Source organism: Podarcis pityusensis, assembly GCF_964106645.2.
Source record: "Podarcis pityusensis genome assembly, chromosome: 4".
Lineage (NCBI taxonomy): Eukaryota > Metazoa > Chordata > Lepidosauria > Squamata > Lacertidae > Podarcis > Podarcis pityusensis.
This window is the reverse complement of record NC_138027.1, coordinates 59,224,273-59,243,243: the sequence shown is the minus strand read 5'-3', so window position 1 is coordinate 59,243,243 and position 18,971 is coordinate 59,224,273. Positions and strand designations below refer to the sequence as shown.

Genomic DNA, 18,971 nt, shown 5'->3' with positions numbered 1-18,971 from the left:
ATATACAAAAGGATGCAACCGTAACCCGATATTTGAATGCCACCTCTGGTTTAACAGCAACTTTCATTAGTCCCAAATAGTTATTTGAAACTGAAGCCATAGCACAAAAATCCAGTGAAAAACCTTTTGTCGTCAAACGGAACTATCGGTTTCTTACCACACTGTGGTTCAGGTGATTTTCTTCCCTTAATTCCAACCTGCTTTTCGAAGCATCTCCATCATTAACTGGGATTTTCCTATTTTCAAGAGATATTTTTAAAAAGTGACTTACAGACACAACGTTAATTGTTTGACATTTTGATCTGACTGCAGTGTTTCTATTAAATTACCTTTATCAATACATCAGTGCAGAAGAAAATCAACAGATTTGCCCTCTAATTGGGTTCTATAGAGTTCAGGGATGAAAAAATGTTTTTGGACTTTATTTCCAGTTAAGGAGTTCTGCTAAAGCAATACGTGGTGGTAAATACGCTTTATTTATTTAAAAACAAACAACCCTGTATATTTTCGTTTATATACATATATATATATGTACATACACACACATATACAGAGACAGGAAAAACCCACACACTTCTAATATCATACAAATGTCAGCTGTTCAGTGCTGTAGAAGGAACCATACATCTGTGTGTTAGCAGCGTAGCAGCTCAGGGACTTGTTATCACAGAAAACACAGATAAAAGAATGCACCTCAGTGCCAACTTTCAAATCCCAGGGACACAATTGCTGACATACAGCAGAAGGGAAGTTTCATCATTACCCAGAAGGATATTTAAAGTGGTGGCACTATCAATTTTTAAAGTAAAAGCAACACCCACATTTTTGCCCTGTTTCCAGCTATTATTGTTACAACCCACACCTACTGGAATAGCCACAGGATGCAATTGGATAGAAACAGAACAATAGCATTTTGCTCATGTGCACCTCCTTCCTTTGACATTTGATAACAATATACACAGCCATGGCATTCCCCCTCAGTGTCTCGGAACTCATAATTTTCGTGTGCTGTTTTCAAACTATCTGAGAAAGTTATTAAATGACCCGATGGTGTCCTGATTTTATTTTCTATAGCGCACAACTCTGACCAAAAGTACTTGCAAACACAAGCAGTGTGCTTGCTTCATTTTAATAATTAGAAGTAAAGAATTATAGCATTGTCCACTATTTTGTAAAGTCTCTTTAAAAAACTGTATTTGGTGTGCTTTTACAAGGCCCCAATCCAAAGTTAGCCCTGCTTCAGTCTCGTTGCAGCGAATGTGGCTTAGATTAATCATGACTAACTTGCCCCATTCATTTCAATGAAGAATGACGAATGGTTTCTGAACTGGGGCCAAACTCTGACCTTTGTGCTAGTTTATGGAAAGTTATAGAAATATCTAATTGCTGGGCAAATTATCTTAAGTTGCAGGCCACGTAATGCGGACCAATTAAAATTAAAAACCTGAATCCATGTTGTTCTTGTCTTTTTCACAAATAAAAATAATAAACTAAAAATAATAAAATAATTAACTTACAGGGACAACCTTAAGCACGCATGCCATGAAATAAGTTTCATTAAAAATCACAGGCGTTTGCTTTCCAGTAAATACACTGAAGATTGGGAGAGAATGTATGCAATATATGTGAGGAAGAGGTGACTTTGGGAGCTAATCTTTTATAAGCCCCCTTCTGGTTTCCTGAGCAACACTGATTGTTAAAACAGTACACGAAGGGAGAGTCTGCGCCCATAACATCTCTCTTCTCCAACTCTTGTCTCATAAAAGCACCCTCCATGAGTTATCTCCATGCAAGCTATTAAAAGAAAGCTAACAAATTAACGCTGAAGCCCCCTTCTCCAGAAACACCGCGTGGTTTAACTTTCCTGAAACTTAAAATATTTACCTCTCTTCGTTAATCCCACACATGCGGACTCTCTCATTGCTCATCCAGCTATGAACGTTGCCATACAGGGGAGTTGCAGAAAGCATGACTTCACCTTAAAACAGAGGCTTTTCTTCACACGTGTGTATAATCTAATTGGTGGGAAAGAAAAAAAAGAAGTTGAGAAGATTGACCGCGGAGGAAGGGCAGACATCATAGTGGAATCACCGGTCTCCCTCGAGATAATTAACAAGGAATATAGGCTTGGTACAAGGTCGTGAGCAACAAAAAGTAGGAAGTTGAGGGAATGCACTGGTCAGATAAGCTATAAATCTAACGTTGTGCGGGACAGGGGAAGAATGTTACTCCCACTGAGTTTAATTTGAAATAAAAACAATTGCACGCCCATCAGCAAAGCACACCTTACTTGTAATGAAGCCAGAGATATTTGCTTGATACTCAAGTGAATTACATCTCAGGAATTCATGGTGCACACAGACAAGCAAATGAAAACCAACTGGGACATTATAGCATTTAGTTACCACACTACTGATTAAAATTGCTTAAGGTGGCATACAAAAAATAAGAGACTTTTGCAAAAACAAAAGCACACACACAACAATATACCCATAAAACTTAGTAAGGAAACGGGACCAGCAAAAACCCACCCAAAAGTAAATGCTTTTGCATCCTATTGATTTCACAGTCTAGTGCATTGTTGTGGTGAGATTGTCTGAGTGGGAAACCTAGGTTCCAATCCCCACTTGGCCATGAAGCTCACTAAGTGACCTTGGGCACTCACTTTCTTATCTCACCCTAACCTATCTCACAGGGTTGTTGTGCGGATTAAATGAGAAGAAAGAGAACCATGTATATACCACCTTGAGCTCCTTGGGGGAAAAGGTAGGAAATAAATGCAATAAATAAATAAATTCACTGGGAGTGTTGGGCATCTGCGTAACTTCTACAGGATGTAAGAGTACTCGACTTTGGCGGCATGATTCTGTCTGTGTGTGTTTAACCCTTCGTAAGCAGCAATGTATCATTTTCTTTTCAGTGGATTTTCTTTTCCACGTGTAGCACCACCAGTGTGTGTGTGATCCAGCGGCAATTGTGACACCCCCATCCCTCTGAAATCAATGGTACCTAGTGTCACTAAATGTACTTTTTAGACTGATTGTCCCCATTATGTTGAAGTAACTTTCAGTGAAACTTTAAATCCAAATAATAGGGAAGATCCAACCAAAATTAAGCAGGACAAATTCCCGCAGGTTTTCCTTTATTCACAAAGCAGGGCTCAACATTGGCGGGATCTTACCCAGTGCACAAAAGAACTAGGTTGTGTTTGAAGAGATAACTTTAGCAAGAAGGAAATCCAAATATGAAAACACTGCCTGGGAGTGGGAACAGGGCCAGACTGAAGGCACAGAGTGATATCCTAACACTCACTTTTTTAAAAAAGCAAAAAAGCAAGGTGTCAAATGTCAGTTTCCACTTCAAATGAAGTTTCTAGCGTTTCTATCTCTGAAAACAAGCTGAAGTAGAATGCCAGAGACAAACAAGAGCTCCTATTTTTAATAGGGCAACCATTTTCCTAGAAGTTCGTCTCCCAGCCCAGAAAAGGGTTAAGGGGAGGGGAAAAAAACCATTAAGTTGGTTGGTGAGATCCCCGGCCCTTGATTTGATTAAGTAACCCAACCCTGGTGGCTTCCACCATTGGAGCTGCTGTTGTTGCGCCGCCGCCGCTGCTGCTTTGAGTGCTTTCAGTAATTCAATGACGCCTGCTCACTCCAGGGAAAGAAATCATTAGCGGGCTCACTGGAGAAGCATTAGCAGTCCGAAAGGATCGGCGCTGCGTGCAGCAGGGAAGGCAGGTGAAAGGCAACCGGATTTTCGCGTCCAGCAACAGAAGGGCCTCGCCTGCCTTTCTTCCCTCCCGAACGCGCCATCTCCGCCCGCATTAAATTCTAGTTTGCTGCATGAGTGAAGTGTCAGGACAAGCTGCGTTTTATTAACACGATTATCGCGGCGCGTGATTTATTCCAGTGCCGGATTTTAATTGCTCTTTGGAGGTTCAGTCGTTTCTTTTGACTGAGCTTCAGCCTGCATCCCGCTGTTAAATGCTGGGTTAATAAGTAGGGGGAGCCTTTAATGCACAGGATACCCCTTCAGCTCTTCCTCTCACCAAAAAGGAGGGAGGGGAGGGGAAAGTGCGCGCAGGCACAAAATGCCTCGCCAAGGGGAGGAACGGCGAACGCGGGACGCGCTGCGCTAAATTGCTTTTCTGCAGAGAAGGGAGGCTTCCCGGGCTTTTTCAGTTTTTTAAACGGAGACGTACTAGGGAGCAATCCTTAACGTAGCTACCACCGAGGAAGTCGCTCTGCACAAATCGGGACCCATTTCTAAGCTAAACGCGTTTAGGATCGCGCGGAATGGATGGAGCCCTTAACCTTTGTATTCCTAATAAGGGGCCATCCTACACACGGTTAATAACTTGGGGATACAGCACCACTGAAACTAACTCACTATCCAATATAAGTATGCGATTAGGATCGGGCTCTGCTGCTGCAGCCCTTCAACCCCTGTGGCTCAACCAAGCCCAGTGGGATTACCCGAGAGTAAACGGTGGAGGAGCCCAGGGGTCTGGTCGGACCTATCCACGCAGAGGCCAGTGGAGAGCGCCACGCACGCACGCACCGCAGTTTAAAAGCCCCCGTGCTCCAAAACAGACGAATTAACCCTTAAAACCAGAGCGGAGGCAAAACCTAGGTTGCGTTTGCGCACAAATGCTCCAACCACGATCAGAGGAGGACCTCCGTATAAGCGCCAAGGAAAGCCCTGTGTTCTCTCAAGCATTTCATGAGCCCTTCTTGTTACCCCTCCCAGCTCCTTGAAGAAGCCTTTTGTGCAGATCCCCACGCACGGAACATATTTTACTGAAATGGCACCGTCCCCTCCCTCCCTGCGCAGGCAGCTAGCTTGCAAGAGCTGACCCCAATTGCTGTCAAGGAAGAGGAGCTGGCCCCTTCTCCTCTCCTTCCTTCTCCTCGCACCCCCCCCCCACCGCCCCAGTAAAGGCTAGGACGAAATATCGCCCTATCATTCAAAAGTTGTTGTTCCAGGGGAAAGACGGGTTTTGCTGACCAGATTTAGTGTTTTCCAGATGCACGGCTCGTAATGTTTTCAAATGGAGCAGCCGCAGCCTGGAGAGTGATTGAGAGTTTTACATACGGTTAGTAGCCGCCCAGAGCGCTGCCTCATCTGTAAGGAATGGAGGGGACACAAAGTCCAAAGAGATAGGGCTGTCTGCACGGAGGGAGGGGACGCCGCTCCCTCTCCCCTTTCCCCCACCCCTTTTCTGAAAAGCAGGAGACATGCCCGGGAGCCTAATCTTGCTTTTTATAGGCTGGAACTGAGCTAAGGCTCTGGGTTTCCTCGCGGGGAAATGTATCGTTGGTTGCAATCGGCTGGTACTCCTGAGATCTGCAAAAGTCGAGCCCAAGAGCGCGATCTGAGTCGACACCAGATACTTGGGGCGCTGTGTGGGGAGGGGGAGCCGATGGCTTCCAAAGGCAGATATGCAAGCGAAGCTACGCCCTGAATGCAAAGGTTTCCTAAACTGGGAAGAGAGGAAGGTCAAAGGCAAATTGCCAAATAATCGGCCCAGATTATGATAGCTCCCAAAACGCTACAGTGCGTATTTAAAAATAAAACAACAAAACAAGGAGAGAAAGAAAACTATGTTGCCTTTTGCTGCAAGACAACCATCTCTCTTTGCTAGTCCACGCCGCGAAACTCGCCCCGGGCAAAGGTGTTTGCACAGAAGGGGCCCAGAGCGAGGCAGGGATTGCTTAAGGTCTGCCGCGGAGCTTTTGCCAAATTCCCCTTTGGAGCGTCGCCGCTCCATCCCAGCGACACGAGGCGAAAGGGAGGCGGGATCCGCGGGCTGGGAGAGAAAGGCCTTTTCGGAGGCCGGGAGAAGAGTTGCAGCAGCCGGGAGCGCGCAGCGCCTGAGCCGGTTCTGTGCAAAAAGTACAACCGAGCGCGCGCGATCCCTTCCCGGGAGGTGGGCGAGGCGAGATGTTTGCTCGTTTCTGCTCGTTTTCAGGGTCGCGCTTCCCAGCGCATACATACGTTGTTTATAATCACCGCCGCCCTGATGAACTTTTTGTGAACTGTTTAAAAGTGGAGGTCTGTTGAACAAACAGCGGCGCCACTGCCAGCCATAATTTCATTGCAACAAGCAACAGACTTTTAACCCTTCGGGCTCCAGGAGGAGACGTTGCTGGCAAAGCAGCAGCTCTTTCTGCTTTGTGGCTGTGAGCCTGGAAGGTTACATATAAGCAACCACTCCGCTTACGGAGCAATGGATCCACAGCTGAGTTAAGTCCGAGCATTTGGATCTACGGTCCAGAGCAGGCTTTACCCGCAAGTCCCTGTGAAATCAAAGAAATGCGCTCAAGGCTGCAATCCTACCCACTACTCGTTTACCCGGGAGTAATCCCCAGTTAACGCATTGGGACTAGAGTAGACATGCACTGGTTTACCCTGTAACTACCCAAACCTTCCTTTACCCTCTTACCTGAAGGTAAATCCCAAGAGGTCCAGTAAAACAAGGATGGGGGACCGGAAGCCCACTCTCCTTAGGCCGCACCCCACTGGCCCTGCCCCCACAAACCCTTCGGAGCGCTTTTGTCTGGTTTGAATGTGTCCTTGGCCGAAGATAATGCCTCTTTGCTTGCCTTGACGCACTTTATAGAGAAATAGAACACAGAAACCTTTTGACTCTTGCGCGGTTAGAATGTAGGCTACCGTAACATCCTTTGGCCTCGCCCACCACCGGCCCCGGAAGGCTCCTTCAGGTGGGACCCTCAGGCTGAAAAGGAGTGCCCCCCCCCCGCACCGAAATAAAGACAGACCCAAGTCCCGCTTGTATTTTGCGAGGCCTAGTCCCCAGAAAGTGCACGCAGAATCGGGGCTGTTCAGGACTACTTGTTAGCTCTAGGTATTAATCGCCTCCCTTGACATGCTAATAAAAGGCGACATATATAATGCATAGTGTAAATTAAAATGCACAAGCGTCTGAGAAAGTCACGCTTAGAGACACTGTCAAAAAGAAGTGGGGTTTGGGCATAACGAGGGCGGGTAGGCCGTGGCTGCTAAAGTTTGTTAGTGTTTATTGCGATTATTTCCCACCCCATCCCCCAAAAAATCAGTACGTTGAATTGGTGTGTATGCTTTAGCTGAGATTCCGGCTACACTAGAGAGTTGGACTAAAGACCGCAGTTTTATCTAATTCGTCCTGAAAATTAAATAAACCACCTCCCTGGCTGTTTCTCCGCCTCCGTGGAGCGATTCAGGGCTTGGCACTTTACTTTTCCGAGTCCCCGCAAGTCTTCTACCTTCGGGAATCTCCCCGTTAGGTAACACTCTTTTGCTTTATACATAGAAGGGGGGCGGAGGGGACGTAAGGCAGGAGACAACACAAAATAACAGAACCGCACATATGTCACGATTCCCCCCCCCAAAAAAAAAACTTGATTAAAAAGCTCTCCTCGGTGCCTCCCCCTCCCGCATGCTACTTTGGAGAGCACACCTCCTCCACCTCGTTTATATGCTGCCAGCACATGCCCAGCACCTCGGCCAGAGTTGCTAGAAGCTGCCATAGCTGCAGTAGCTTCCGACCGTACCAGCCCGCGACGGAAAGCAAAACCTCCTCCCCGGGGTGGGGATCGCGCCGCGCCTCCTGCCGAGCGAGGCGAGCTCGCTGGCTGCGCGAGAATGTGGCCTAAGGCAGCAGCAGCAGCAGCAGCAGCAGCAGGCAGGCAGGCTCCGAGCGCCAAAGAGGCCACGCGGAATTTCCTCCCCGGAGGTGTCCGGCTGACAAATCCGTCAAGCTCGCCTGGGAGGAAAAGGGGGGAGCTGCACGGCGGGTTTCGCTGCAAAACCTGCTCGGTGTCCGCTGCCGAGTGGAGCCTCTTCTCTCTCTCTCTCTCTCTCTCTCTCTCTCTCTCTCCCTCTCTCTCCCCCCCCCCCCCCTCAAGCTGCTGCGCTCATGTTACAGAGCAGACTCGAAAGGAAAAGAAAAAAGCGGCCCCGGCGCTCGGCGTGTCTGGCTGAACACCCAGTTCTCCGGGCACCACTGGCAGCCGCCGCAACTCCACATCATTGGGTGGGAGGCAAATGCATTCACGCAGCGCCCTGCTTGGCTGTTGGATTCTCCTCTGCCCTCCCCGTTCTCGTTCTCTCTCTTTTCAAAAAGGGAACCACTTGCATCGCCCTCGCAACGGCAACAGACTCTTGGCAGCCACTGGAGGCGGGCGCAGGAGCAAACTTTTGCTCGCACGCTCCTGCCTTCGCAAACTCAACAAACCTGGTGCCCGCGGCCAGGGGAAGCAGCCGCAGCGCTTTGCGCTTCGCCTCCCCGGGAAGGAGGGTCCGGAGAAACCATGCCGAGCGCGTTGGCGGCCTCTCTTTCCCGCCATTCAAGGTGGCGAAGGCGCCTTTCTTGCCAACCAGGGCACGAAAAAGGGTGCAAGGAGGAAAAATAACCAGAGAGTAAGCCCCAGCCGGGCTCCAGCGAGCCAGGAAGGAGAGCGAATGCCGCGAGCGCACACGAGTTCCCTGTTGGCGCCTTTCCTCTTTCCACCTCCTGCTCCTTTTGGCAGCCGGCCACTTTCCACTGCATAAACCACAGGCCCGCGGTCAGCTGCACGGCAGGCGGGTCAGAGCCGTAGAGCAAGCGGACGGGGATGGCGAATGTCAGGGGGGAATGGCGCTAACCCAGCGGGGCTTTCGCGTTAATCAGAGAAGGCCCTCCTCTGTAATCAAAACAAGACCATACATAGTTCGCCCATCTCTAGCTTCCTGCCCGTTTCAGGTCTCCCCTAAACAAGCTGCAGAGCATCTGATGGGGAGGCAGCCTTTTCTCCTATATTTTAATCATGGCGCGACGTACACTTAGCCTATTCGTGAGCCTGCACATGTACTCAAGCCTGAACTCAGGGGCAACTACACGCTTTCTGGCTCTACATTACTGGAAATGTATTTATTGCATTTATATATCTTTTCCAAGGAGGTCAAGGTGCCAAACGTTCCCCAATTTTAGCCGCACATCAATCGCGCGAGGTAAGATCAAAGGAAAGGGCAGAGCGAGACAAGGTCACTCAGGGAGCATCTTGGTCTGCACTAAGCACTACACTGTCCCGGCTTCCGTTTAAGTCAAACCACCTTTTCTTCCATTTACAATTTCGAATTGGCCCAGCCCTTCCTATCTTATGTCTGAACCAAGCCCCGCTGTGTTAAACGGGCCTCGCCCCACGGTATTACAACTGTAACCTTAAGATATTAGTGCAGTTTGCTATTTTAAACAAGGCTGCAGTCTTGTGCACACTTGCCTCGGAGTAAGCCCCCTTGAACACAGAAAAACTTATGAATAAGCGTGCACTGGGTCGTGCAAAATACGGTGGCATAAATTTGAGCACGCCGTTGCGCAGAGGTGGTGGGGAGCTACGTTGTACGAGAGAGCTTGAAGCACGTTTGTTAAGCAAAGTAGGAAACAGCAAACTAAGTATCCACGGCTGGAAGGAAGGCGGCTGACCTTTAGCCGGGACGTGTGGCATTTTATCTGGCCACAAAGCTAAGCACAATGTGCCTGCGACGTCTCCAACCCGATTTTCTCATGTGCGTAAGGGAGGCGCGCAGAACGATGCCCAAGTTTGCCCAAGCACCGCGCGGAAAAAGAGAAGAACCGGTTGGGTGGCTATTTCAGGGGCTTTTAAACTTCCTCTTTCTTCTGTCTGCGCCACGTTCCTCGGGAGGCTTCCTGCGCCGTCACGTGCGCCTTCGCGATCCGGACTTTCTTCTCATGTAAACAAAGCGCTGTGTAGGCATTACGGGGCGGCCGCGATCTATTGGGCACAGGCAACGGCATCCGGAATGGGGGATTCCGGACTCGAGACTCAGATAAAACGGGACGGGAAGGAGAGAGAGAACGATCTTTCCCCATCTCCTGTTTTCCCTTGGCTTTTGTAAGGAACAGGAGCTCCAAGCCTCGGGGAAAGGAGCCGTATGCATTGCAAAAGTGAGGGGTGAGATGTTGAGAGCAGGAGGAAGAGGGGAAAGAGGACTCCACAACCCCAGCCAACTGCTGTGTAGCCGCAGGAAAGGAAAGGACTTTCCTGCCGTTTGCCAGGGAGACCCTGCTTCGAAGGGAGAGAGTGGCTTCAGACAGCCTTTGCCTTCGTTTCCCTGGAAGATCGGGATTCAAAGGGGTCGGTGCACAGACCGGCAGCGCAGCCAAAGACCTCCGGCAGCAGCCCGTCGTTTCCTCCTCCGCCGTGCGCAAGGACCGCAGCAGCCTCCTTGGCACATCAACCGCGAAGCAAAGCGCAGTGACTTCGACTCTTTACCGCCATTTGCCAGGAAAACTTGTGAATAAGTGATGTTCGGGGAGGGGGAGGGGCAGGGAGAGGAGGAGGACGGAAGGCCGTCAATAAGGGAAAGGTAAAATGGCTGGCGAGCCTTCAAATAACCCTGCCCGCCGTCTCTGTCTCTCTCTCTCACTCTCTCTCACACACGTCGTCTCTTGCCAACGTTTTCTGCGCGGTGGAGAAATAGCGCCCCCGCTTCTCCTAGTACGAGACCCGGGGGAAGCTGTGGGGCCCGTTTGTTCCACCCAGATGAACTCGGAGGTGGGGGAGGTGGAGCGGCCACGCGGGGGGGGGTATTGGGGGGGTCGTCGTGCGCCTTAATAATCTGGTCCCTCGTGAAATAGCCCAGGCACACGGGACGTTGCAGGAAGCAGAAACGAAGGCAGCGAAACAGAATGAAGGGGAGAGAAGTATTTCTCTCGCGACCTCGCATCTCTCTCCCCCGCCCCCCACCCGCCGTTTGATCCGAGAAAGTCCCCGAATTGACTTGTGCCATTAAGGCCCAGTTTCCGCACTACGTACACGGCGAAAAGCACCTTCGCCTCGGGCGCCGATGTGGGGGTCTCACCCCGTCCCGCGGGGTCCCCTCCTCCACCCTTCGGAGAGGATTATAGGCTTGGCAGCACCGCGGCGAAGGGCGCTCGCCTGGCCTGTACGGAGCGCAGGCACCTCCTCGCGCTGCCGCCTCCTGCAACTCTCCTTCGCTCTTTCAGCCAGACCGAATGAGTCATCCCAGCCCGTTTCGTCTTTGAGATCCCCGACCGGCCGCGCCATTTTAGGCGCGCGCACAGACACGGGCTCGGTTTCCGCTGCTGCTGCTGCTGCTTGGAGAGACAAGAAGCAGGCGGTGACAGAGGCGGAGGAGGGGCGGCGGCGGCAGCAGCAACGGGCCAGAGGAAAGGAGAAGGGCCTCCTTGGAGCCTACCCGCTTGGCACTCAATGGGTCTTTCAGGTACCTAAGCGGACGCCGCCTCCCTGGGTATCAGCCAAGCGAGAGCGGGGGAAAACGCAGGCAAGGCCCCGTCGGCGCCTGCGGCCCATTAACCCCTCGCACGCCCCCCAGCCCGGACAGCAGGCAAGCTGGCTGGCTTGCAAAGACAGAAGGAAGAGGTTCCTCCCAGACCAGTTTTGGTCTCACAAGGGTGTGCTAAGAATCCAGGTTAGAGGGGGAATAGGCTGAAAGAAATTATTTTTTAAAAAAACCAAAACCCTGTTTGTTAATAGGAAAGTTTAAGAAGGAAAACCAGCACAAGTATCGAGCTATGTGCGTGACTAGTACACATAAAAAACCAGCCCAGACCCAAGGTCGGTTGCTGTGAAGACCAGGATGAAATGGTAAACCCGCTTGGTCCACACCCTCTTGCTTTTTAAGCCCCACGGTCTACAGCAGCGCGCGTGCACCGGGGAGGCGCACACCCACAGCCGAGTTTCTCCCCACCCCCTTCGTGATGAATGCGCCCCCCGCCCTTTCTCTTTCCCATTGCCTGCCCCGCTTGGGTCGGCGCTGCCCTTTGTGGCTTTTTCGGCCCGGCGGCCGCGCTGCGAGAGCCCAAAGGAGGTCGGCGTCGGCCCCCGTATTCACCGGGGAAACGAGCAGATATTGATCACGGGCGAGTTGATTTTGCTTAATTGTGGCTGACAGTGCCTGTGGTTTCCTCATTTACGGAGCAACAGCATCGAGGGTCTGATTGATTGGGAGCGCAGCGCCTCCCACTCCCCGCTCTCCCTCCCGGCAGACACACACACACGGGGGGGGGGCGAGCAGCCACCTCCGAGAGGAGCCTGTGTGAAGGCGAGTCCCTCGGGAGGGGAAGCAGCAGCTTCTCATTATTCAGCAAATGGCCGGCGCGCCGGCAGCTAGAGATGCAGCTTGGTTGGTTCGCTGTCGAGCGCTCGGGCGAGCTTAAGTAGCCTTAAATCCTCCCGCTCCCCCCGCAGGACCGTCTGCCTGCTTTTGCCTGCGTCGTCGGCCCCTACGCCTCCACCACCACCGCCGCCGCCGCCGCCTCCTCCTCTTCGCCCGCCAGCAGATTGGTCCGCGAGTTAAGCGCTCGCGAATGGAGAGCTTTTAACAGGGCGGGGGGTTGCAATCCTCGTCGCCTAAGCGCTCGCTCAGTCGAAGTCCCCACGCCGAGGTGGCGAACTCGTCCCCCGCAAACTTAACTCAGGAGCAACCTCGCTCTCCTTTCAATGAAATGACGCCATAGCAAAGCAGCTTAAGGCGCAATCCAGCGCTCACAAGCCCCGGTTGAAATTAATTGCTAAAGAACAGCAGCCGCTCCCTGCGCAGCTCTGTCAGCCGGGCTTGCGCAGGAGACCTTCCCGTTGGCTTGCGTCCTTAGCCATCTCTTCCTGCGAAGAAGAAGCGAAAATCCAAACCACCAGCACCGCCACACTTCGTCTGTACAACTCCTACCAGTAAGGAGTTTTGGTGCCAGCGCTTTCTGGAAAATGTACATTAAACGTGCCTTTTAAAATAAAGATGAGCGCAGCAGACATAAATGTCAGAAAAGGAGCTGTGTGGCAACCATCTGCAAGCCGCTTGATCCAGGATGACTTCACAATTGCCCTGCGACCCTTTTTATATCTACTCAGAAGTAAACCTCGTTGAGCTGAATGGGGCTTACTCACAGGTGAGCGCGCATAGGATTGCCGCCTTAAATGTGAAATCTGGGCCCAGTCCCTAAACCTGCCTATCAGTTGCAGGAGGGTTTCTTCCACGAATCATGTTCTCCAATCCAGATTTCCCTACATTAGCATTTCTAGCTAACTGTCCCGTCCCAAGTGCTTTCCGCTCCTTTAACTTTTTTTAGCCCCCCTAAAGTGCATTCCTGCACCCCCGGGGTGGGTTCCATCGTAAAGCAAATGAGCACAGGATTGCAGGCGGTCCAAGGCTCACCGAGAGGAAGACACAGAATACACAGCGACACCTGCTTCCAGGTAAACATACATAGGATGGAGCCGAAAGACAATTTTTGCGAAGACGACTAGGGCTAGGGCATCACTCATAGGAACAAAGGCTTATCATGAACCAGACCATGGGCCTATCTTGCGCATATTGTCTACACTGACCGGCAGCAGCTCTCCAGGGTTTCAGGAAGGCCTACCTGGAGACGCCAGGGATTGAAGCAGGGATTTTCTGCGTGCAAGGCAGACGCTCTACCACTCAGCCAGGGACTCCCCAAGTCCAAACAGGGCCGCTGGTGGGGATAGGAAGTGTTCCTCAATTCTAACTGTACATCGCCTAGCACCCTAAGGAAAAACCCTCCAGTCTCCCAGAGGCATCTTCAGCAGAATCTATTCCGCCTTTACTAAAAGCATCGTACGTGTCCTCAAGCAGCAAGCAGCGATCTAGAGGAATCCTCCGGTTTTAATATCCCAGCAATGCGCAGGGCAAGAACCGGCCGAGGGAGCACAGAGCAGGGCCTCGCGGACAAAGTTTCACGGCGCAGCTGGGATTGCTCCTCTGGCTGCGAAGCTGCGCGCCCCCTCGGCCTTCCTCGGAAGACTTAAGGACCCCGGCGCAGCCTGCCTTGCCATCTTGAAGTCGTCGGCTCCGAAACGGGAGGGAGGTGAGGGGGGCTGAGCGCGGAAGCAACTGCGCTGCAGATGGGCGGCTATGAATTTTTGCTGCTGCTTCGAGCCTTAATTACTGGCTCTTGATCCGTGGGACTAGGACACGACACCGCCAAGGTTAAAATGCCTGGAACAGCTCTGAGCAGATGTGAGCGAGTTGGCAGACGCGCAAATGAGGTCTGCCTCCAAGCACGATAACAAGTGACTAATACATTGCATATCGCTGAAAGAAAATTATTTTCCTCTCATTTGCATTAGCTCTCTCCCCCCCCCCCGACCAAAATAAAAAGCCAACAACAGCACCACCACTCGCGCGCCCCGCTCAGAGGCAGCAGTCTAATCCGTGGGTGGGGGGTGGGGGGAGAGAAAGATGCTGGGTGACTTTTAGAAATTTGTGGAAGCAGGAAAAGATTTGCCAGTGTTTTGGCAAGGCAGCCGTGTTTATCTTTCCGCCTTTGCTCCAAGGCAAAAGTAGTTTCGCAAGCAACATTCCTGCAGAAAATGGCAGACGTCACGTTAGAGCTCGATTTATTGCTCTGGCGCTTAATGAATGACTGCTGGGGGTATCTTCCACCCAGAGTGCCTCGTGCACAGAAACTGGAGAGTGACAGATATGCCGCATGAGAGTGACGAGGAATGAAATTCGATGTACAGTTGCCAGTTGCCCTGAAACAAGCCGGCATTGCCCAAAACAGAAATTCTATTCACAAACCAGAAGTGCTCGGATTGAAGACGATCGGCGCCACAATCCAAAACAAAATAGAATAATCCTTATTCCCAGGTTTTATATGACTTGCCTCCCCGCTGCATGCATGTTAATTCCGAAGCAAGTCCCACAGTGCTGAATGGAGCTCATCCGCTTCCAAGCAGGGTTAGAGCTGTATCACTAATGGCTTTCCGTTGAAATCAAAATGACATATTTCCAAGCTGTTAAGGGGGGGGGGGCATTTCAGACAGGCTGACCCCTCACTTTAGCGAGACTAATCATCTCGGTACTAAACCAGTTTATTAAACAGATCCCATTGAAATCAATTGATGTGAATCGTACTGGGATCACAGGTTCCTTAAAAAGCATTGAAAGATTTAACTGCCAAGTGTAAATCTACTTTCCTGTATACTCGCAATCAATTTGAAAACACTAGGACATTTTCACACAATATGTTACAAGTTTTCTTTTCTTTTTTGTTTTTCCCACATCTTTAATTCAAATATAAGACCTAAACAAGCTACAATGCCTGTTCATTTTAAACATGGCTCTTTTTCTCTCTTTGTCACACTTTAAGTGTTTTTGCAGCCATAGTGTATCAGTAGTGCAAGAGAATACTCAGAATTATATTTCATGTTGTGTGCATGTGCCCTTATAGGTCTTTCCCAGATGCACTCAAATGGCACAAGTGAGATGGAAAAAACATATTGAAAACTGCTTCAGCTTCACTTTATGAAGTGTGGGAATTCAGACACACTTTTGTACTTCCAGATTAATGTGTGAAACAGGAAATTGCACGAGTGAGATGCACAGGAAACATATGGGGGGGGGTGGTTCGTGCATTCCATGCAAGGAGAAATTGGGTGCATTCTTCACATATTACACCAAAGCATTAAAAGCCCACTTTGCCATCATGTCTCTAGCCATTTTGGGTCATTAGCAATAAGGCCCTGATGCACTTTCCAAGGTGGGAAAGCTGTATAGGCTACTAATTGGCTATATTGATATAGTTGATATACAAAGAAGTGCTCCTTCCATTACCTACATAAGGAAGCGTCAAATTTCTGTAGCAGAATGATTCCCACCTAATCTGAAAAGTTTATGAAGAGGAGTGAAGCTACCTCACTCTGCTAGGGGGACAGGAAGGCTGTGGCAAAGCAGAGTGTTTCTTGCGCATGTGTGATCAAAGAGCCACTGTGGATAACAGGTTTCACTCCCGCTGAGCCAAAGCAAAGTCTAGGAACCATGTCAATGTGATGCAAGTAAAGCAATGGTCCAGGCTACAGTCCCTAACTACATTTACCTGTAAGTAAGCCCCATTAAATTCAATAGAATTTACTGCAGAGTAGACAAGGTTAGAATTGCACATTGCTAAATTTCACAGAACTGTAGAGTTGGAAGGGACCACGAGGATCATCTAGTCCAACCCCCTGCAAGACAGGAATCCTTTGCCCAACCTGGGACTTGAACCCACAACCCTGAGATTAAGATTCTCATGCTATACAACTGAGGGTTTTGTTCTGTTTACTGTTATGCAAATGTTGGCCACATTGAAATAAGCATTGTGTAAGCACCATTTTTGAGGTCAGTATGCCTCAGTATATCAGTTTCTGCTATTAAACGTATGGCCTGCTTTCATGCTTCCCATAGATATCTGGTGGACCAGTCTGAGAAAATACCACATGGGCCACGCCCCTGATTCAGCACTCATTTTCTTATTAAACCTGACTCTCAATCAAGAGAATCAGGAGCAGGATCACACAAACAGGATGTTGTTGCCCCTAACAAAATTGGTGTACCTCAGTCATTGACATTACTGTTTATGTAAAAGCAGGGAGAAAACCTGCAAACAAAGCATCATGAGATAGATTCCTTTTGCTGCAAAAGTAGTTTTGCTTCACGTTTTAACACTTAGACATTGTGAGAATAGCAGCCTAGTTTTCTCAGAATAGATTCAGTTTATTTCGGAACTTGATCGTACAATATTTAAAAACAATGGAAAGTTAACAGATTTGTTCAATAAATACAATGGAAATTTCCTCACATTACAAACTAATCTAACTCTGTTTTAAATTACCATGCAAATCAGAACACACAAAACACACTGTGTGTAGCCCTGTTCTTCTATTTCTCTCACTCACACATACATGCACGCCAAACCTTATCTTTCTTCTCCTAGGAAAGCCAGGCAGTTTTGACTCAGTCTTCAGTAAAAAGCAGTTTTCTCCCGCTATGTGCAAAAGGTATGCCTATCTTGAACTCCTCTATCACTTTTTAAATACCAGTTTGATTATTTCAGAGTGATTAGAACACAGTAAATTCATGGATTTCACTTGTAAGCTTAGGATCACAGCCCTAGACCTCACCCATCTTGGATGAGCTTTCCTTGGTATTTTTTATGTTCTGGTTTCAAACAAAGCCATACTCATTTAGCAAGGGGTGTGACTGCATACTGGAGCTGGTCTTGTGCGAGGTGAAATACTCTTTAATCCTGAAAGAATGTGAAAATTTACTTCCCACTTGCCTCCCACAATTTAATTCTCCCCTTAATAAACCCATTTGGAAAGATCAAATGTGAGATCTGCCTAAAATTGTGCAGTTTATACTTGGTTTTAGTCCCGAATTATGAAAAGGGTTTCATTTGAACCAGGAATTTCCCTTTCAGTGCCTGCATATATAAATTGCATTGACATTGCTAATTGTGCCTTGGTATCGGCTGCTAAAGGAGAAGGTCCCAGGCATGCCAACTCTTATTCCACAAGGAGATACTGGAATAGGTTGGTTCCTACCCAGGGTGGGACAAAAACAGCTTCAGTGCTTAAATTCAGATAGGACTCTCCAGGGCAGAAACCTAGTTGCATTGACATCTGGAGCCAGAATCTGGCGAGAGTCATTTTTCTTTGCACCTGCAAGCTGGCTAGAGACTACAGTTAGCATACATAGAGTGCGCCTGGAATGAAAAGTGAGGCTTTTGGATAAGAGAGTTTGGCTACTACAATTCCTGAGCATTGGCAGTCCTCAGACTATGCACTGGAGACATGTGAAAGCATTGAGGTATTAGTAGTACACAAGTCACTACCAACAGTTCTGCCTTCAAACCATTTCCTCTAGAATTTTAAAAAACATTTCTATCCTGCCTTTCCATTATAGAGTGTCCAAGGCACTATATAACTTAAGATCCACAGAATGTTAACACCTGGATTTCTTCCGAATGACCCAATATGGTTATCATGCATGTATAAATGAACTTACTCTAAAATCTATGGCTTGAGTATTGCAGCAGAAATATCAAGAAATCAGTGATCATCCAATCCTGCTAGTATGTCCCTCTCTGAATTCAGTTTGAGACACCTAGACTGCAAGTCACAATTGGTGTGTTAGAAGGTGGAGCACAACTATTTCCACAACAGAATGAATCCTGCCTAAGTGCCAAACATGCCATGCTCACTGGCAGGAGGACAAACAGAGCCTCCCCCAGAGATCTTAAGGCACAAGTTGGCAGGTGTTAGTGAAGGTGCTTTGGCAAGTACTTGTAATAAATCATACAAGTTTAACAAAAGCACTTATTACTGAACTATTTAGACTGTCTTGAACAACTTTCCAGTATCCTTGAAGGACAGGGGCCTTCTCTGTGGTGGCTCCCAGATTATGGAACACTCCCTCCCTGTAAAGTTGCATATGTCTCCCATGTTGGCATCATTTTGCTGACAGTTGGGTGACAAGGGTTGGCAGTCTGTTATTCCTTGCCTGCTGTGTTGTGAACCTAAACTGTTTTGAGTATTTTTATATAGAAAATATATGGAGGTGGGGGGAGGGTGCTGAGCAGAAAGCAAAAACACTTCCTTTACTATGTGTGTGTCTCCATGGGCTCCTATTGGAAGGAGGACAGGGTAAAAAATATAACAGATGGGGGGGGGAGAAAAAATATTGTGGGATGCATTATTACTAGAGCAGTCAAGTACAATGTTTTCTTGTTGCCTAGAATGGACACACAGCGGAATGTGACTCCAGACAGGGAGGACTTCCTGTCATACCTTCTCTGGAGCTTCTTCCCCCTGTGTGTGACCCTAGCTGACCAGATAAAAGGGCAAGCCACGCAACCATCTCCCTCTTGCTCTCTTGGACCCTCGCTGTCCTGGCTCTTATCCAGCACACCGCTCAACCGTCAAATAGGATGGAGCCCAAAAGCAGAAAGTCTGAGATGTAGCTCAGACTTCTTTTCATTGTAGCCACAAGATAAAACCTGCCTTCAGATTACTGCTGTGAACTGAATGTGAGTAAAAAGTTTATTCTTACTTTTAAAGAATACTGTGTTGTGTTATTCTTATTTTAAGAGGGAAATAAAGGGGAAACTTACCAGGAACAATCCAAACTGGACAAGCCAGGCTGGATTG

At 49.0% G+C, this 18,971-nt stretch overlaps 1 protein-coding gene across 8 annotated transcripts in view; it reads right to left on the bottom strand.

Annotated features, from left to right (window-relative positions):
* Nucleotides 1-18,971, bottom strand: part of BCOR (BCL6 corepressor) — an 86,592-nt gene that overhangs the window by 44,434 nt on the left and 23,187 nt on the right. For 6 of the 8 annotated variants that reach the window (XM_081004359.1, XM_081004361.1, XM_081004356.1 and 3 more), the window contains exons 2-3: nucleotides 1,885-2,015; nucleotides 158-236 (exon numbers count right to left, since the gene is read on the bottom strand). In XM_081004359.1, coding sequence (XP_080860485.1) covers nucleotides 158-236; nucleotides 1,885-1,970 — 165 coding nt within the window. In that variant the 5' untranslated portion in view covers nucleotides 1,971-2,015. Of the gene's footprint in view, nucleotides 1-157; nucleotides 237-1,884; nucleotides 2,016-5,007; nucleotides 5,094-8,236; nucleotides 8,379-18,971 lie in introns of those variants that run through there. The other 2 variants (XM_081004360.1, XM_081004358.1) reach the window with 2 other exon arrangements.